This window comes from Talpa europaea, assembly GCF_964194135.1.
Source record: "Talpa europaea genome assembly, chromosome: X".
Taxonomy (NCBI): domain Eukaryota; kingdom Metazoa; phylum Chordata; class Mammalia; order Eulipotyphla; family Talpidae; genus Talpa; species Talpa europaea.
In genome coordinates this window covers 30,900,688-30,922,191 of record NC_140081.1, presented here as the reverse complement: position 1 = coordinate 30,922,191, position 21,504 = coordinate 30,900,688, and the positions used below count along the sequence as shown (strand labels likewise).

Here is a 21,504-nt window from a genome sequence, read left to right as displayed (position 1 = left end):
AACCCAAGAACAAATGAACCCATTAACAAGGCTGTAAGAACAACAGTGGGGAGAGAAAAGGGCCCCTGCCTGTATTGATGGACACCTACACTGTAGCTGGGCTGTTTCACCAGTAAGCAACTTAAAAAATCTAAAATGGCCTCCTTTGTCTGAAAACTCCCACTACAATTTCCCAAACTAGAAGAGAATATTAATTTAAGGCTAAGAAGAAAAGAGAGCAGAGAATTATAGTCAGCTTCACATTTTAAAAATTGTAACATTTCCCCCTTCTTTAAATGGGAAGCAGACATGTTTTATCCCATCCCCCCAATGTAATTATTCTCTTCCTCCCAGAAATTAGTCAAGGCTGATAGTTTGGGAATAGGTCATAAGCAACTTCTGAAAAACGGCTCCAGCCTGTTTGGGAAATTGCCTTGGATTCAAAGTTGGTACAAAGCTAAATTATATCCATGTGTTAAACACATGCTTTCAAATTCTGTTTGACAATAAAAATCTGTTTCAAAATTAAAGCAGGTAAGAATTCTTAACCTCTGTGCATTTTACTATATTTTTAATTATAGCTCAATAAAAATTTTATAAACATTAAAGCAGGTATACAAAAACTGTCAGCCAAACTTATTTAAGTTGAACTTATTTGAAAATAAGAACAGAAAAACCCTGACCTGGTAAATATTCCCCAGAAATGGTCTCACTTTGGGAAAGGCTCTGGGATCCTTCACAAATGCCTAAACTGAGAAAATCAGAGCATTTTCCTTAGAAGTAGTACTTCTGTACTTTTGTAAACACTATCCACAAGTCAGCCTTTTATGCTTGTTAGCCGGGTGACATAGTTAGAAGTGCATCCCCAGCAAGTCTAGGAACAGGCACTGGATACTTGAAAGCATTAGAGGACTGACTCAGTAAGTTAAGATACTGTGAAAGGAACTCAACCTTGTGCAGAGCAATGGAAGGGGGTAGTGAGTTTGACAGTATCTGAGATGTTGGTTCCTGGTCTTTCCCCAAAGAGGGATTCCAGATACCAGTGGAATTAGAAATGTCCTACAGACAGAACTCTGAGAGTCAGATGCTTTAGCTTCAAAGATAAGTCCTTTTAGTGTCTGACAACCATGGTCTCTTGCAAATGCATTAACAATGCAAGGACTATTAACATGTATGCTCATAAATGTGTTAATGTAACTGGAAAGTTGCCCTCTAGTATTTACTGAACAAATACTCTGGGCTCAGGTGTTCTCAATAGCCTCTGGCAAAAAACCTCCAATCTGCAATTTCTATAATATATTCATGAAAACTAGACTTGAAATGGTTTCAAAACTGTAAGTCAGTTTATTGTGGAAAAATTTTATCCTCCTCACTACAATTACTCCAAAAATATGTTAGAATCATTTTGGTGTATGAGTTTCCCAATGTAAGAGGGAAAAAGCAAAGGTTGAGTTATTCTTGGAATTTTAACATCACCTCTGCATTGAACTATGAGAAAGGGGATGTGCCTTGCTTTTACCCCGACAATCCCGTCTAGAGTCATGGGGAGGATTTTCCCTGTCTGAGCTATCTCTTCTTACCCTGGCTTTCTCTTTATTTCCATCACTTTCTGGTTCCGAATCACTCAGCTCCAAATCTGGGCAATAGCCATCGTTTTCTTGATATGGAGCTTTCCCTGCAGAACGCCTGACAAACTGCTTACCCCATAGCTGCTCTTTGGGGTTAATATTCTTGGTTGGCTTCACACAGCATTGGAGGTCCTCTGTGGTCCTAACCCACCTGCTGGTAGCCTCCTTGAAGGACCGGCTGAAGCGTTCCACGGTAGATTTTCTAAAGCTGCTCTGAGTGGTCAAGTGGGAGCTAAGCACAGACTCATGGTCACAGAAGAGCTCACTAGAGCTATCTTTTTGGGTGATATCCCCAGACCAGCTGCTCTCCAGGCCATTGGATTTTGCAAACTTGGAGTTAGGCTGGCCTTTCCCATTACCAACGGAAGACTGTCCATACAGGGCAGCCTGAAGGACGAGAGGCTTGCCCACTGATTGCCCATGATAGAACTCTGGAGGAGTTCTCCAAGCAGGACTAGGATCCACTGCTTCACTCCTAGAATGGCTGAGACTGGCCAGCAAACCGTTATTCTTGCTCTCTAGTGGATACTCTGGGTATGATTTCATTCTCATTTCTAGTGACTCCTGCATGCTCCTTATACTGTGAACAGGGGGGCTGCTTTCAGGAGAGAGGGGTCCGTGATCAGGCTCTGTAGAGCTGTTTCTGCAGTCTTCTGAGGCTGATCTGGGCATTTTTAACTTTAAGGTAATTCTTGGCGGTGGGTAAAACAATGAGTTTTCTAGTGCATTTGTCAAAGGAAGTCCTGAGATCAAAAAGAAAGATTCATTTTAACAACTGATTTTAATAACAGAGTACGTGCTTATGGCAGAGAAAGTTCACATAACCGCTCTTCAAACTGTCTAACAAGCACTTGTTTAACACACACACACACACACACACACACACTCACACACACTCACACACACCCCTACACACCCATGATATAGTAGCTACAGTGAGCTGAACTAGCAGTTTGGGTAGGGGTGTTATAGGTGGAAAACTCAGCAAAGCCACTGTTTGCTGTGTGACTACTAACCTCTGTTCACCTCTACTCCCAGTCAATAAAATGATCATAGAGGTGCCTCCTACATCTCTATCTCTGAGGGCCCTTCCATTTTTGAGAAGAATGTCACTATCAATGGTTTAGAACAGGGTCTCCCTATTTGTGTGTGTCTGTGTGGATGCAGGTATAGGTATTCCACAGCACTTAGGATGTGCCTTAAACAGACATTTCAGACTCAATCTTCAAATCTCTCCAGGCCTTCCTAAAGCAAGTCAAATACAAACTTGCTGGAACTTAGCACAGGGTAAAGAGTCTGTAAGTATGTGTTTTAATCTGATATTAGTGGAAGTGGCAGTGGGTGGTTACAGTCTATTTTATGTCCTTAACCAAAAATAATTTCATGACTATGAATGACCATCATGGAGGCATGGAGGAGATTTTGCAGTAGCAAGGTCAGAGAAAAGAATCGTGACATTGCTGCCAATGGTCTGCTATGGGCTTAGCCTGAGTAGTACTGGTAATCAGTTACCTGGTTCATCACTTGAAAATCTTAACAGGTCTTTCCTCTATTATTTTGCATGCTCTGAAATTACAAAAGCAGTACCAAACAATTCCTCCTTGCATATGGACTTGGCATTTGTTCATTATCATCTTACTGTAGTCTCATAGAAATGGCATATAGAAAGGACAACTCTTAGGTGCTCCAATAGGCAGCATTTACTCCGTAAGGGTACACATTGAATGCTCACAGCTCCCATATCTACCGGAAGCTGTTACCTGCTAATGCCACAAGCCATAATAAAAATGACTCCCACCAATCAGAAGTCAGATAATCTAGGGGCCAATTTCCTTCACATGCAGAGGCTCCTCCCTGCTCCACCCTAGTTCTCCTTGTCTTGTCCATCTATGGCTGGCCCTTGCAGGAGATGGATTCTGCACATCCTGCCAATGACTCCTGGTTGCCCAGGCTCTGGCCACTGACCTCTGTTTTAAATGAGTCACATGCAGTTACATTATGTCACTGAATGTGATGTTATCACTCCGGTCAAGCTCTCTACCCTCAGGGCACTGTAATTATGCTTACGTGTCTTAGGCAGGGACATTGTCTTTGTGACTACTCTACCTTCTAGCTCAGTTCTTAGTCAACAAATTTTAGAGATTCTAGCTAAGTATTTGTTTTAACAGACTACTGTTAAGATGAGTAACCCTGGCATTCAATGTTTTCTGGAAATTAAGATTAAATCCCATCATACTGATTTCTAAATAAATCTGATGATTATAGAATAATTTCATGACTTTAATGGCTCCTAAATTCTGTCATAGACCTGAAATTCCCCAGCCCTACATAAGTTGACAATGAAGTAGGCACTGTTCTATCAGGTTTGGACTAGGGCAAATGAGATACCTGACAAGAATTTTGAAAGATTTTTAAGCAAAATAATTGACATAAAATTTAAATTGTTAAATAGGATGTAACCAGAGTCTATATATTAGTTAGGACATCTTTAATATATAGATTACCTGCAGCAATTTCCTGGTTAGCAAGCTGGACTTGCAAACTGAAGATTTGTTCTTGTAGTTTGGTTTGTGACAGTTTCAGCTTCTCTCGCCTGCTTATCATGTAGCACAGATTTCGGACCTGAAAGCCCAACCCCCAGCAAATAAGAAATTTTTGTCATGTTATACAAACCCAACAACTGAAATTTTTTAGCTAAAATTAAGACAACTAAAGTCATTGGGGAGGAGGGGAGGGGTGCGAAGAGAGAAGACAGAAATGATGAGAGCCATGTAGCATGTAGCATGGTTAACTGTGGGATCACAGCTCCCACATCAATCAGTAGCACAAGAAAAATACTCCGAAGTCTCCTCCTGAAACCATTCTCTCTGCATTGCCGTTGGCTCAATATTTATTTGCACAGCCAGAATGGGAAGAGTGAATGTTGATTTAACATTTTACCCGTACTTTCAGATTCCTGAGTACAGATGATGACAATGCTACTACATCCAACATGTTTTTCTAATGAATGTTGAACCACCAGATTAAAGATCTGCTGGGAAGACTACAAGTGGCTTTTCTGCTCACACTTTCAGCTCAGCCCAATTTCCACAGCCATAAGGGTGAAGTCCTCACTTTCTCATATACCCCACCCCGGATGAATTACTCAACCTTTCTGTGCCCCAGTTTATTGATCTGTAAACAGCCATGTTAGGATTAAATGAGTTAATATTTATAAAATGCTTGAACAGAGCCTCCCTGGTGGTTTAGGGGTTAAATCTCAGTATTATCATGCTAGTACTGCTAAGGCCTGAGTTCAATCCTCAGCCAGGGAGCTATCCACATATGGCGGAGCAGACCTCCCCTGTCTCACCTGCTGCTCCCCTCAGCAGTGTATTTCAGTAGATCCACCTGTTCTGCTCCCCACTCTACCTCTGGTGAATCTGCTCTTCCCCCACACCTCTGGCCTATACCCCAGTTCTTCCATGCATAAATTAATAAATCTTTAAAAAAAACCACTTAGAACAGTGTTAGTACACAGTAAGGGTTATATATGTATGTGTCCAATTTAACAAAGTCAGCCAAATCTATTAGTCCCCTTCCAAATTATGGTAGCAGAGAAAATGAAAAACAAGCCATCTCTATAATTATACTTGATTATAAAACTCTCAGGAGTAAACACAGTGCCTAATGTATCTTTGAAACTCTGCTGTTCCTAATTTAATGCCTACCTAACTACCCAACTAACTACCTACCCACCTATCACAGTGGTGTACAACCAGGGATGATTTTTGACTCCACGGAGCATATGGTAGTCTGGAAATGCTTTTGGTTGTCACAACAGAGTATATGTATGTGTCGGGGTGGGGGGCTTGCTACTGGGGTGGAGGCCAGGACTGTTGCTAACATCTTACAATGTTTCCCACAATAAAGAACTACCCAGCCCAAAACGTCAACAGTGCTGAGTTTAAGAAACTCTCATCTAGTGCTTTCCTGAACAAAATTCTTTCTTTTTTCAGTCTGCAGTCTTTTAAGTATGTCAATAAAATATAGCTGAGCCAATTTAGGTTCAATAGTGAATAAAAAGTAAACCAAATGAACATTTATTTCATATTTAAGGTTCAGAGGACTTTCCAATTCTCTGAATATGTCTGCCAAATTTAAATAGAGCCCAATGTCTAGGGCTACAGTGAAAGCAGATGATAAACAAAGACATAGAACGCCACACAATAAATGGGCTGATCTTTTTGTTTTTAAGCTGGAAGTGGGCCTCCATTTCTATGCAGACCAAGACCTAGAACACAAGTCATAGCTGATGACCTTACCCTCTCTAGGTCTTGCCGTAGATGCATGAACATTCTCATGCGAGTGTGAATACTCTCCTCTTTTGGCTGTACCAGACCATTTTCTTCATCCTCCTTTGGAGGAAATAATGGCTTATTGAAGTTACTTTTCCGTTTCAGTTTCCAGTAGTTATAGATTAAGTCCACAGCCAGTGTGGGAAGCCCAAGCTCTCTGGCTACATCTTCCACACGGACCAGGGAATAGAACTCCTCCTCTAACTCCCGAAGCTTCTGTGCCCGTAGGCTGGTTTTCTCACTTTTAGCTTGGCTCTGTTCTGTAGCCCTGTGTAAGGGGAACTCAGAATCTCCAAGTTTCTGCCTGTTTTGGCTGTGCTTGAGGCAGTATGACTTGAACTTCACTTCATCTCCTTCATCTAGGATGGTCTTCATCTCGAGGCTGTGCTCAAAGGCACAAGTGACATGGAAGGCAGTTATGCAGCTTTTCACGGAGCACTGCAGGAAGAAAAGACACATTAAGGGTTGGGTGGGGTGGTGAAGGGGGAGCCCCATATCTTTGGATCTAAACTGAGAACGCACAGGAAGTAAAGGAAAGACAGGGAGAAAAATGGTCCTAAATTGACCATGCAGACACTTTACAAATAACCCAGAAAATCTCCTCTTACAGAAAACAACAAGAGGCAAAAAAAAGTTTTCAAAATCCCCTCTAAGGTTTTAGTCCAAGCATTAAGTTTTCTGATAAGTCTTCCTTAACCCCTGTAAAGAATCATGCTGTATCTTCTCTATGTCCTTTACATCACCTTATTATATGTTTCTACACTGTTGCTTTTCATACTGTACCTACAGTACAATAAATGTTAAATCCCTGATCATAGTCCTTAATGACAGAAGCTATGTTCTTTCACCTTTGCATTATCATCAACTAGTGAACAAGCAAGCGTTCAAGAAATGCTCTTGAACAAATGAAAAAAAACAAGGTAAAAATTATCGCCAGAGGATCCACTAGTTCTAAAAAGGTCACAGGAACTCCTAATATCTAAGTAACTAGCTTCTTAAGACTTTGCTGTCCAAATGGTAGCTAATGAGCCACAAGCAGTTATTTAAACAATTAAAGTTTAAAATTAAAATTACATACAATTAAAAATCGTTCTTCAGTCACACTAGACACATTTCAACCATACAGGATAGCACAGATTTCCATTATTGTAGAAAATTCTATTGGACAGTACTGTTATAGACAATTTGAAATTTAGTTTATAATATTCCACCACTCGATACCAACATATTTGTTAAGTACCACTATCTAGGACATAGTAGGTTTCAGAGAGGCAGAGCACAAAGAACCTGGCCCAGAACCATTGTTCTGTGCTTTAATTAGTCCCAGTTACCATTTGTCACAGGTAAGACTTTACAGCTTTCCCTCCAAAGATTTAAAATCATGGACACATTTATATGTTTATGCAAAGAAAGGAAGGAAAGCAATAGTAGATTTGTATCTAAATATACAGCAGGGATTCCCATGGTTAAAAACCAAGTCTCAAATCTTTTGGAAGCCTGCATCTGGAGGGCAGACTGTTCATTTACCTATGTATTGGGTTTTTGATAAGTGAACATAGAGAATGACCTGGCATATGAATAAAAAGAATGCAAACCCTGACAGGTCTCCTTATAATAGACTAAGCAATTCAACACCTAGGAGAATACCATCAATAGCAACTATCAAGACATTAAGAGGGTAGACTCCATTTAAATTAGTATCACAGGATAAATAATTCCAGGGTTGGAATAAAATTCTAAGATCACTCTATTTGGTGTCACATTTATCATTTTGTACTTTCTCTAGAGTACCTGGTTTTCTTTATTTCAAGGTAAGTTTTTTTTTTTTTTTTTAAGATTGATTTATTTATACAAAAACCGGGGTATAGGCCAGATGCGCGGGAGGGCTAGAGGATTCACCAGAGACATACTGGGGAAGAGAACAGGCAGACTGACGAAATACACTGCTGAGGGGAGCAGCGGGCGCGACAGGAGAGGTCTGCAGCACCATGTGGGACCCTTCCCTACAGGCTGTGATCAAACCAGCACTACAGAAGCTGTGGACAGCTTCACAGCATGGCACTCAACCACCTGTGCCACCAGGATAGGCCCTAGAGTACCTGGTTTTCTACCTTCATTGCCACTGCCTCTCTCCACCACTCCTTCTAGTTTTCAATTAAGTCCTTAACTAGCCACTCACTGCATTCCCTGGACAGTCCACCCCAGCTTTGGATAGCTCTATTGGAAAACTTTGTTTAAATTACATTGAAATCTGTATCCTTAAAACTTAACATTTATTTGAAAAACCTCATAAAAACGAGGAGGATAAAAGCCCACTATGTACAGTTTATCTGTTATCTGGCTAAGGAACTAGACAGTGATTTAAGAGACAAGTAGCAGAACAAAAGAATAAAAGTGGGGCCTCCCTGGTGGCGCAGGTGGTTGAGCGCCGCACTGTGAAGCTGTCTGCAGCCTCTGCAGTGCGGGCTTGATCCCAGCTAGCCTGCGAGAATCCCACATGGCACAGTAGACCTCTCCTGTCTCACCCGCTGTTCCCCTCAGCAGTGTATTTCATCAGTCTGCCTGTTCTGTTCCCCGCTCTGTCTCTGGTGAATCCTCTCACCCTCCTGTGCATCTGGCCTGTACCCCGGTTCTTGCATAAATAAATCTTTAAAAAAACAACAAAAGAATAAAAGTATTGGGTATATATTTTGCTGTTTAATAACTGATAAAAATATGGGAAGAGAAAGTAAAATAATTGTTTTTTATTCCAGGGGATGAATGTGTGACATAAAAATACTACTAATGGGAAACTGAAAATGATCGTGTCTCTCAAGTCAAATCTATAGAAGGTAGAGAGATTATACAAATAAGAATCAGGTAGTTGGATGTAACTGGAATGCCCTTAGGAATTTCTCCCATAAAATCTACCTAGTTTCAAAAAGAAGGTCATTCTATTATATTTATAGCTGGAGCACTATATATTTTGGTGGTAAAAGAGAAGTGTCAACCAAGTTTTGGTGCCAAATATCAACTTACTTTTTTCTAGCAACATATATTTGATGTAGTCTATTAAGCAGCATGCCTCTGTACATCTCACTTATTTCTACTGTAACCATTTAAGGTAATGGGGGAGTATTGTGGTGTCCATTTAAAAAAACAGCTTTCATGAGATAAAATTTTCATGCCATAAAACTCACCACTTTTAAGTATACATTTCAATGGTTTTTAGTATATTTACAACCTATAACCTATAGGTTGTGCAACCTATAACCACGATGTAACTCCAGTATGTTTTTATCACCCTAAAAAATAAATCTTGCATCCATTTGTAGTCACTTCCTGTTCCCAGCTCCAGTTCCAAGCAATTGCTAATCTACTTTGAGTCTGTTTCTCTGTCTCTCTGCCTCTTCTGGACATTCTGTGTAAGTGGAATCATATATTATGTGGCTCTTTTTATCTGCCTCCTTTCACTTAACATGTTTTCTAGGCTCATCTGTGTTGTAGATACTCTTTTTAAAATATGGGCAAATAACTGTTGGTGGGAGTGCAAACTGGTCCAACCACTGTGGAAAGCTGTGTGGAGATTTCTGGACCTACTAAACATAGAGCTTCCATATGATCCAGCAATTCCACTCCTAGGTATTTACCCAAAGGACACAGAAACATCAATTCCAAAGAGCACCTGCACCCCTATGTTTATAGCAGCACTGTTTACAATAGCTAAGCTTTGGAAACAACCCAAATGCCCAAAAATAGATGACTGGATCAAGAAGATGTGGTACATATATACCATGGAATATTACTCAGCATTCAAAAAAGATAAACACATGCAATTTGCTGCAACATGGATGGCGCTGGAAGGGATCATGCTCAGCGAAATAAGCCAAAAAGAAAAAGAAAAATACCGGATGGTCTCACTCATAGCAGGAATCTAGAAAACTTAAATAAGGGACCAGGAAAATGAATAACTATAAGAAAGTGAAAATCAAAATCAACAAAAAACTATGAACCAGAGACACTTTTAGGGGGGCGGGGGCGGGAGGGGAGGGATTGGGGTCAGAATGGGGGGCTGCAATTGTATGGGGAATATAACAATAAAATTTATAAAAAAAAAATTAAAAAAAAAATATGGGCAAATACCATTCCATTGCATGGCTATAACCACATTTCTTTATCCATTCACCAGTCAAAGGACTTTTGGGTTATTTTCACTTCTTGGATATTATGAAATACTGCTGCTATGAGCACTTGTATATAGTTCTTGTGTGGACATATGTTTCCACTGTTCTCTGGCAATGTGCAATAAAGGGTTGCCCAATGAAAGGTTTGGCCTCTTGCCCCCAACTTCTAAGAGGTAAACTCTAAGTCCTTGGAATGTCCTGCCTGATAAGAATATGTTTGTTTACTTGGGAGGAGCTTAGGGCATGTCTGATATTCTGTGCTAACAATGTGATTTATGGTGGAGTCTTTGGGTCATGTGATTAACAGTCTGACCTCTGGAGGGACTGCAGACTAATGTTAGACATGTGTCTATGAGGCTAAATCCTAATAAAATCTCTGAAAACCAAGGTCTGGGTGAGCATTCCTGGTTGGCAATAGTCTGTGTGTTGTCATACACATTGCTTGGAGAAAGAAACACTGTCCACAAGACTACTTGGAAAGGACAACTGGAAGTTACATGCCTGGTTTCCCTTGGATTCTGCTCTATATCTCTTCCTTTTATTGTTTTTAATCTCTATCCTTCCATTGTAATAGCTGTCCTGTGAATATAATGGCTTTTCTAAATTCTTTTTTTTTCAATGATGACTTTTATTACTGCATCTTAAAGATGTATCACAAATAGGTCTAAGAAATCATCCAGAATCTTGCTGTTCTGTAGCTGGACAACTTACATGTTATTCATCGGCCTGCTGAACTGTTCCTTTTTCAGAAACATAGATACCATCAAAAATTTTCCTGATATCCTTGTTTTTATATGTCGTGGCTTTCTGAATCAAAGTAGCTGAATTTGATACAAGTTCAATGTTGTTTCCTTCAAGAATTAACTCATCTTTCTGGGCTTGAGATACTGAACAAGCAATGCCTTGTCTCATCGGAACCCTGCAAATGTATTTTTCGCCCAAGAATTTTCGGATTTCAACAAGAGACCCATTCTCCTGAATAACAACACTGATAGGGAAGTGAGCATACACAGACCTCATTTTATAACGGAATCCCAGAGTAATGCCCTTGATCATGTTCTGTACATGACTACAGACAGTGTAAACAGTAGCCAGTTCCTATTTCCCCACCATCTGTCAACTGGGAGCCTCTTCTTTTTCTTCCCAAGCAGACTGAGTTTGACACTGATGTGATTGAAGTCACTCCGCAGGGTGCCTCTGGGGCCCTTCACTGAGAATGGTCTTCATTCTCACAGTAGATGCAGCAAAGAGAGCTTTTCTAAATTCTGTGAGTTCTAGTGAATTACTAAATCTGAGGGTGGCCTTGGGGGCCTCTCAAACTGCAGATATATACTAAGAAGTGGAATTGCTTGGTCATATGGTAACTCTACGCCTAACTTTTTGAGGAATAGTTACACTATTTTCTACTATGGCTGCACATTTTACATTCCCACCAGCAAGTCACAAGAGTTCCAATTTTTCTACATTCTTGCCAATAATTGCTATTGTATGCCCTTTTGATTACTACTATCCTAGTGAGTATAAAGTGGTATCTCATCTCAGTATAAAGTGGTTTATTTACTTTTGAAGTGGGAAAAAGAAATATTTTCTGTATATTCAAACAAGCTTTTAAAATACCTTCATTAGAGAGAAAATGTTCCCTTTACACATTCACATATGTAAGGAGAATTTCTGTGGGATGAGCATTGGATCAGACAGGTGGTTAGAATAAAAATCTTGAAAAGGACACCAGAGCATGATTTAGGAATTAAGGTGCTTCTTGCCCCTTTAAAGAAAACTTTTGTCATTCCCCAATAATGCATCCTCCTCAAAAGCAGATGACACCTGCTTGGGAACATCAAGGGCCTGATGCATATATTCTCAGGAGTTCGTGTTTGTTGCAGGGACAGTTTCCATTTGATTACCCTTAACACTCCCTAACAATCCATGAACAGGCAAGTGGATGGTATCAGAGCAATTTTCTCAAAATTTGGTCACTGAAACAATGTTCTAAATGGTTCAAGCCACATAACATATACTTAGAACCAACACTGGCCATCCGCCCTTCTGATGTCTCATCCCTAAGGGTTTGCAAGATCTGAGGGAAGATGTCACTTCTGTGTTATTTAACTTTCCCCATGTTTATATCTGGCTTCCCTTAATAGACTGTAAGCACTAGGGTTATTTGGAGGAGAGGCTGATCCCAGATCTAGAGCAAGAACTCTACAACATGAACCACACAGTACGGACCTTGCTCACAAAGCACCTAGAGTCACTATCTTTATGCTGTGATATCATATGGCCCATGAAGGAGGTCAGCAGGCAAATTTAACTCCAACCCACCTAAAGTTCCTATGCAGCAGGCCTGGGGAATGGAAGTCAGTCCTTTCCCTCTCACCAGCAAAGACATGCTGTTGCATTTGGAATAAAGAGTAAGCCAGATTATGGAGGTTAACTCTTCTGTTTTTGTGGAGGTAACTGGCCTCTCCCAGTCCCATCAAACACTGTCTCCCACTCCACGACTGCTGCTGAGGGGGGCACCAGCTACTGTTTCCATTTGAAGCAGCTGAATTCCCATTATCAAGATAGCGCACAAAACTTTACTTACACTACCATATTCAACAAAGGCACTTAGGAGAATGACTTTCAAACCTATTCACTGGAATATATCCATTCAGATGAATCTTTTTCTACCAAAATGAGTAGCATCTAGTTTAGCAACAGGATCATCTATCAAATTATCCAGGAACCCAAGTTCATCCAGAGTCAGTAGATGAGCCACAAGAACACAGGCCTGGCTATTTCAGAATTGCAGTTTTCCCCATCTATGGCAGTGTCATCGAGCTTTAGAACTCAACTAATTCATTAGATCTGAAAATAAAGGATGGTGGTTAACTACCACTATGGTCACTGAAAAGAATAAGCTGAAGGGTCCAGGGGAGCACCCGAAATAGGGATTCCAGAAATGGTCTGTGCAATGGCAGAGCTCTAGGAGTGGGAGGATTCTGGAGGATGGGAAGGAGAGAGGAAGTTAGGGAGAGAGAAAGGGAGAAGAGGAGAGGGTAATTCTGGCCAATTTGATGGTAGCCCATTCCACCTTTTCATGGGGACTTACCTGAATACAAGCCCCTGTCTTCAACTTGCACAGGTTGCATACTAAGGCCCACCGACTGGGTGGGATGTGAGAGACCTTTGTGATTGGCTCCATTCTCTCAGGACAAGCGATGCTTACCTACAAATAAAACATCACCATAAAGCAGAGGCACCAAGGCATTCCAGAAGTACTTTTCATGAACTATAAATGATGTTATTACATGAAGATCAGAAAATAAAAACAATGACATCAGCTATATCTCTGAAGGTTACTATGGAATCAAGAATAATTAAAACCTGTCTCTAGCCTCTTCTCAGACCTTCAGTCATTTCTAGTAATGTAAGCAATTGATATATAGGATGAAAGGCAGGAGTGGAGACTAGTTATGCTTTAATGAATAAAAGGAAACTACTAAAGAAAGAAGCTAAAATTCACAAAATCTAGTACCTATCACGTTACAGGTGGTGCTACAGATCTTGTTTTTTTTTTTTAATTTAATCAACAAATGATGAAAAAACAGACACTGATAAACCTTTCAGTTGTTTACAAAGAAGCGTAATATTGTTGGAAAGTTAAAGCAATTTGTGTAATGAATACATTGCAGCATGTAAATAGAAAGGATGAGGACAATAGATGGCATTAATTCAAAAGGGCACCTGCACCCCTATGTATATAACAGCACTATTTACAATAGCTAAGCTATGGAAACAACCCAAATGCATTTTTAAACAAAAGTGTTTTTTAAAAGATTTATGTATGCATACAAGAACTGGAGTACAGGCCAGAGGTACGGGAGGGGGTGGTGGTGGTGGTGGTGGTGGTGAGAAGGCTCACCAGAGACAGAGTGGGGAGAACAGGCCGACTGACTGAAATATAATGCTGCAAGTGAGACAGGAGAAGTCTGTTGTGCCATGTGGGAGATCAAACTCCTGCTACAAAGGCTGCGGATAGCTTCACAGTGCAGTGCTGTGCTTAACCCCTTGCACCACCAGGGAGGCCCTAAACAAAAGTCTTTAAAATCGTGTAACTATCATCAGTTTACTCTTCAGCCAAACTAGCTTCAAAGTGAAATTAGTCTTTGGGAGAGAGTTGAAAGGAAAAGGATGCTTTTTAAAAAAGAAAGTCTTTTTTTCCAGACTCTCCTCTTCCCTCCCCCCCCCTTTTTTTTTTTACAAATACCTACAAGTTTCTAAGAAAGAGACAACTTTAAAAAGTGAATACAGAATAAGGATGGTTAAACTAGACAAGCCCCATCCACATTAAGAAACGAACAGTAGAAATATCAGAGAGGTTTTGAATAGCCTAACAGGTACTAGAGACCATAAGAAAATGTCAATAGGTGATAATGCTTTTACTTAAAAACAAAACACAACTATTCCTGAGTTATGTTCCAACAGAGAGAGCCTGCTCTATTAGCTGGGTAATTTGTGGGCAAACAGTGCAGCAAACTTGAGGGTTCATTTCATATGTCTATAAGCTGGATGTTTTTTGTAAGAAAAAGAAGCCACTACTCAAATATTCTTTTAAATACTAACTTCTTATCCATAGCATATATCTAGACTTTCAGTTTAATTCTGTGAGCTCTATAGTAGATAGGAATTCCTCTGCAACTGACATTAGCAAGAATAAAGTCAGGGAAGTTTTAAAGGAGACTGGATTACTGATTATTTACTATTAGTTCTCCCATGAACTGAATACTGTAATCTCTGTTGTCCTACAGTTAAACCACCTAACAAATTTGCTAGCTTGGATAGAGTGTAGGGAGATAGGACGTTAGGAGGATGTCCAAACAGGTTTAAAAAAAAAAGCAGCCATAAGAAGAAAGGAGAAGCAATGTCTGGAAAACCTTTTTAATTAACTTAGTGAGCATGCGGCTCCTCAGGAAATATCAGCATCGAAAGGACTGGATTAAATAATGAGGGACAGAGTTTTGAAAAAAGCTCTTAGTCAAATGTTGAGTCCAAGTTCTGAAAAGAGCTTAAAAAATGAAAGGGTAACCATAACAGGGGGGAAAAGAACTGTCACTCACTTTATTTGTAATAGCCTAAAATTGGAAACAACTCAAATGTCCATCAAAGAAGAATGGATAAATTAATCATGGTATATCCATACAATGGATTACTACTCAGAAATAGAAGGGAATGACTGCTGATATACACTACAACAGAGTGCTAGTCAAACAGAAGAGTGTATAACATGATTTAGACGATGTTCAAAAACAGTCAACACTAATGTATACTGATAGAAATCAAAAAGGCAGTTGATCTTAGATAATGGGAAGCCAGATAAGGACTGGAAAGTGGGGATGAGGGGTTTTTCTGGGGTGTTCTCTTATTACATTTGGTGTCTTCTACGTCTTGGTCTGGGTTGTGGTTATACATACATATATAAGCAAATATTCATGAAAAATGCTTTGCTTAAGATTTGTTAAGTTAAATTTCACCCTAGAAAAATTTTGTTGCTCATACCCTATCTTTTGTGATTCTCCTCTCATACAAATTTGCTTAATACTACTGGTAGCACCACCTATAAATTACTTAGCATGAGCTTACATGTAAGTTCATTTGCATCCAAGAAGGATGTGAGGGAGTTCAAGATAAAGCATGATTACCTCAGAAACGTGGGCAAGCGTGAACATCTCCATAAAGTCCAAGATAGTCTGAGTGTCCTTGGAAACAATACCCAAGAGCAAATGGCCTTGTAGGCCTAGATAAATTCTTACCTCTGGAATCCACAGGGCACAGCTGACATGAGCCCATTTAGTACCTGTCCTGGTGGTCTTCATAGCCCCACCTTTCTTTGGACATAATAGACACTGAGGATGGATGCCCAGTACACAGGAGCGACACAGCCAGCTGCCTTCTGGGACCTTGAGGATGCCATAGCAGGCCTGGAGGCATGAGGAGAAGATGGGAGAATGGTTAGATTTTCTCACCAGGTCTAATGTCTACTCTAGTACAGAGTCACAGACTACCCTCTGCTTTTAGGAGAAAGAGGCACATAGGCAGGGCAAATTCATATCCAGGATTTAGTAATTTTAAAACATGCAAAAAAAAAGCAACTTATAACATCTGATCTAAGATCAGCATGTCTTAATAGAACTGACTTTAAGGATAACAAATAAGACTTGAAGTTAATATATGAATAGGAGAGCCCAACTATCTGAGTTTTTTTCTTCTTTACTTTCATTTTCTAAATTTCTTCAATGATTATGAATAATTAGTCATATACTTACTGAACAACAATATGTCATATATACTATTATAATCAAGAGAAAAGTATTAGAAATAAACAGAATGAAACGACCGAGAAGCAAATGAGCTGATGTTTATAGGGCCTAACAGTGCCTGGCGCATACAAAGTACTAAGCAAATCCTGGCAATTACTTGGTTGGGTTGAAGAAAAAGGGACTTGTGAATAAATCCTGAATTGAGTAGAATATCAGACTAATCACAATACCCCATAATGAGTTCTGGGAGCTACTTTAAATTCTTTGTAGAATAAAGTCTAGCAAATAAATACATGAATTACTGGGTGTGGGGAGGAAGATTCTTTTGGAAAACATCCTAGATTCTCTACCTCCAATTTTGTCCAACATCCCCCTTCATAGCTTTATTCTCCCCATTAGAAAGAAAAGATGGGGGCCGCCTCGTTCCCCATGTGGTCTGGCATACCTTCCACAATGACTGATTCACCTTGGCAGCTTCTAAATCTCCCCTTGACCCAGGAGGTTCACCCACAGTTCAGATTCAAGTTACAAGTTACCACCACGTTACCCCCAACTGGTCCCTTTTCTAAACTCTTTCTAGCTATATTTATCACCACCATGCTTCCAGATGTAAATTCCTATTATCCACTTTCTTTTTTAAAAAGATTTACTTATTTATTTATTTATACAAGCACTGGGTACAGTCAGAAGTGCGGGAGGGTGAGAGAATTCACCAGAGCCAGAGTGGAGAGCAGAACAGGCAGACCGACGAAGCACAATGCTGAGGGGAGCAGCGGGTGAATCAGGAGAGGTCTTGCTGCGCCATGTGGGTAGCTCCCTGGCCAGGGATCGAACTCATGCTGCAGTGGCTGCGGATAGCTTCATAGGTTGTGTCTTAACCCCTTGCGCCACCAGGAAGGCCCTGTATTATCCACTTTCATTTAACACTGTCACTGGAGTTTTCTAGTCATTCCTATAGAGCAGCCCCTGGACTCTGACATTCCTTTCCAATAAACCACAACTGTTCTATCCAAGTCCTCATCATATGGTATGGACTGATTTATTTCTAATTTCTTTTCTTCACCCTTCATACCTCCAATCCTCCCTCTAATGAACTGTCACATTCTTACTAAAACAGATTTCATACCATTGCATAGTAATAAATCCTCTAGAAATCCCTTCTGCTCCCACCCCCCAATCTAACCAGAGGTTAGCAAGCCAGTAATTGAAATCTGTTTTGTAAAGCCAACAAGCTAAGAATGGTTTTCATATTTTAAAAGGGACATTAAAAAAAGGATATGTAACAGGAAAACTGTATGTGTGGTCCTGAAAGTCTAAAATATTATCCAAACCTTTGAAGAAAGTTTGCTGGTTGTTGATCTAAAGCCTGCTGTTCCTCATCCACTTTTCAAGTTACTGTAACTCCTTGGGTCTGCTCTACTTTCTGATCCTGCCTGGTTTCCCTCACCAGGTAAAGGACTGATGCTGGACTCTAACCTGGAAACTCTTGCAATAGCAGGGCATCACTGTACAAGGTTCTTAACCTTCAAAACTTTTCTTTCTCTGAGGTTAAGAAAATTTGCTCGGAAATGAAAGCAAGTGTCCTCCTTAAAATAGAGTTTCTTTTAAACCAGCAGAAGAAAAACCATGGCTGGTTCTAGGAATACCCTTTATCTTCTGACCATTCAATTGGGTAGAAAATCATTTACTACACCTTTGTGTAGACTTACTTATGGTCATAAGATCATAGAAGCTTATATTTCATAGTGATTCTCAACTTTCTAAACCACAAAATGGTGAAGGCAGTGGACTCTTTTGAGAAAATGGTACAAATTCATGGACATATGTTTTACATATAATTCCAGGGGATTAAAAACTCCATGCCAATATTACCTATATGACACACACAAAAACTATCAGCATATACCTTCAGGAAAATTAATTTAGGCATAAGTTTGAGGGCTCACTATTTGGGCTAAGACACAGAAAGTGGAACATATAAAAGGACTTGGGATGGTCTCAATTTTCATATATTTTTTAAAGATTTATTTATTTATTTATACAAGCACTAGGGTACAGTCAGAAGTACGGGAGGGTGAGAGAATTCAACAGAGCCAGAGCAGAGAGCAGAACAGGCAGACTGACGAAGTACACTGCTTAGGGGAGCAGCGGGAGGCAGCAGAGGTCTGCACGTCATGTGATTGAACTGGCGCTGCAGAGGCTGCGAGCAGCTCCGCAACACAGTGCTCAACTGCTGTGCCCCCAGGGAGGCTCCTGAATTTTCATATTTTTTTTTTTTATAGAGGCATGGTTTTTTTTTATTTATGTTTGTTTTGTTTATACATGCACTGGGTACAGTCAGAAGCGCGGGAGGGTGAGAGAATTCACCAGAGCCAGAGCGGGGAGCAGAGCAGGCAGAAGGACCGGAGGTACACTGCTGAGGGGAGCAGCGGGCGGCAGGAGAGGTCTGCGCGCCATGTGGGACCCTCTCCCGGAGGCCGGGGAGCGGCCGGGGATCGAACTGGCGTCGCAGAGGCCGCGGGCAGCTTCGCAACTCAGCGCTCAACCGCTGCGCCACCGGGGAGGCCCGAATTTTCATATTTTTAATGAAAAAAATATTAAGGTTAAATTTTGAATTTTTCTTCAAATTACTGACTATAAGTGTATTATAGTCACAAAGGAACATCTGACATAACATGGTGGGAGTGAAGAAGAAAAATTATGTTTAATAAATACAGATGTCAATATGTCCACAATTCTGTTAAAGGAGTGAATTAAATCCTCCAGTCACTTTCAGTCAGCAGAGGGAGCTCTAACCTAAGACTCTCTTTAGAATTCAAGTGCATGTGCTCACTTTGGAAGAAATCTCTTTATTTCTGTATGATGTGAATAAAATTACAATTAATAAATATAAGGAGATATCACACTACATAAATTAGCAATTGTGTGATTTTATTGATAAATGGAAACAGGAGAAAGATATAAGGAAGGTTTTCATCAGACTGTGATTTTCAAATAAAAGTTTATCACTTTTGAATTGTATACCAAAAATATAAAGTATTTCCATGTTTTCAGAAACATTTTATTTTTTATTTATTTATTTTTTTTTATAGAGGCATGTTTTCTTTGTTTGTTTGTTTGTTTGTTTGTTTGTTTTGTTTATACATGCACTGGGTACAGTCAGAAGCGCGGGAGGGTGAGAGAATTCACCAGAGCCAGAGCGGGGAGCAGAACAGGCAGAAGGACCGAAGTACACTGCTGAGGGGAGCAGTGGGCGGCAGGAGAGGTCTGCGCGCCATGTGGGACCCTCCTCCGGTGGCCGGGAAGCAGCCGGGGATCGAACCGGCGCCGCAGAGGCTGCGGGCAGCTTCACAACCCAGCGCTCAACCGCTGCGCCACCGGGGAGGCCCTAAATAAAAATGATAAAAGAAAAAAAAAGAAATCTCTTTTATATGAGCTTGGCACCAACATCCAGCTTTAATATATACCAGCTTATGTCTATAAGGCCTGGACAGGTGTTAACATCATCTCTTTTCATGTGAGGAAGGGCATCATTTACAATCATTACTGGATATTGTTTTTCAAAATGTATAAAATACCTTTGAGGAGAATGATTATGCTAAACTTCAATTTGCTAGTCCAAGGACCTGAAAGTAATTCCTTGGTATTTTATCCCAACTACAAAGGACAAACACAGAAAATATATACAGATAACACAGAAAATATATACAGATAACCTTTGTATTATTCCCTTTAAGCCTACTACAAATCCACAATCATTGATCTGAAAACCATAGGGTGAGAAAAAAAATCAGAAAATTCAAAATTGTTCAGATCTTAGGAAAGTTAAATAGTACATACGTGGCACACTACCAAACCCACCAATGGAATCAGGGGAACTATCATTTAATCAATACACAAATGGAATAAAGACTATAAACAGCCTCACGCTGAGTGAGTTCTAGTATTGCCCCATATTAGTTGTGGTGTCAAAGTTAAGAAAAACTTTCAGTTTAAGAGCTTTAAAACTTTGGAAATGCAAAGGACTATGGACCTGTATTGTCAAGGTACTTAAGTTAATGTTTAAATGTTAAAGATTTTCTCTCCCCACTAAAGATGTGATATAAGTGCCAGTGAAGTGGCAGAATGAAGATAAATTCTCTAAATTCAGTCTTTTGAAGAAGTAAAATGAAGAAAATGCCCCCAATTGGTCACAGAATAATTTTGAGTACATTCTAATAGGTTAGGTGGCCCAAGGAATTAAAGTCTTAAGCCTTGGTTAGTTCCTGTCTCTTGTGTTATTAAATCATTTCAGTCATTATGTAGCTAGAATGATAAAATCTGTCCTGGTTGAAAGGACAGAGCTGAAGTTACTTAGAGAAGGTCTTCTATACGGTCCCTTGTATCCCTCTTATCTTCTTGCTCCATACCTTCCCTACTCCACCCCACCGCTTTCCACAGTGCTGAAATGCTCAGAGTTGCTTCCAACATACTTTGCCCACTTTAACCATCATGTCTGAATATGTTCTCCTCTCTGCTTGAACATAGGTTTTATCTGGCATTTCCTTTTGGCCAATAAGATTTAGTTTGGATGTTCCTTCTGGAAGCTGTCCCTGACCCCAGGCCTCCAATGTACTAACATAGCAGTACGGACTTCCATATCCAGAAATACTTGGCATACTAAGCTAAATGGCAGTTTCCTTGTAGTCCTTACACCAGGACGTTCTGAGGGTAAAGATATGATCTTTCTGAGGGTAAAGATATGTCTGCTTTTTCATCACTGAAGGTGTCCACAGCATGCAGCACAGTATTAGCATACAGATGGTGCAGTATATTTGTTTACTATGTTAAGATAATGAAATGGGGCCTCCCCTAGTGGCGCAGCGGTTGAGTGCTGGGTTGCGAGGCTGCCCACAGACTCTGCAGTGCCGGTTCGATCCCTGGCCACCGGCGAGGGTCCCACAAAAAAAAAAAAAAAAAAGATAATCAAATGAATGGAATACAACAGGTTCAGGAGAGAGAAAAAATCATTTAAGGTAAGGGAGTTCAAGAAAGGATTTGAACTAGATCTTAGAAGACACATGGACTTTTGATAGCTGGAGGTGGGAGAAGACAT

At 40.2% G+C, this 21,504-nt stretch overlaps 1 protein-coding gene and 1 pseudogene across 2 annotated transcripts in view; both read right to left on the bottom strand.

Moving 5' to 3' along the window:
* Positions 1-1,451: 1,451 nt before the first annotated feature.
* The window catches only part of JADE3 (jade family PHD finger 3), a gene marked incomplete at its 3' end in the record, with an annotated part of 62,801 nt that continues 42,748 nt past the window's right edge, over positions 1,452-21,504 (bottom strand). The window contains exons 6-10 of the mRNA XM_084258213.1: positions 15,903-16,070; positions 13,202-13,318; positions 5,912-6,382; positions 4,112-4,229; positions 1,452-2,350 (exon numbers count right to left, since the gene is read on the bottom strand). Coding sequence (XP_084114339.1) covers positions 1,452-2,350; positions 4,112-4,229; positions 5,912-6,382; positions 13,202-13,318; positions 15,903-16,070 — 1,773 coding nt within the window. The remainder of the gene's footprint in view (positions 2,351-4,111; positions 4,230-5,911; positions 6,383-13,201; positions 13,319-15,902; positions 16,071-21,504) is intronic.
* Positions 10,822-12,496, bottom strand: LOC311186930 (large ribosomal subunit protein uL6-like; annotated as a pseudogene). The gene is made up of 2 exons: positions 12,430-12,496; positions 10,822-11,317 (listed from the first exon to the last, which is right to left on the bottom strand). The product of its transcript is annotated as a large ribosomal subunit protein uL6-like (transcript).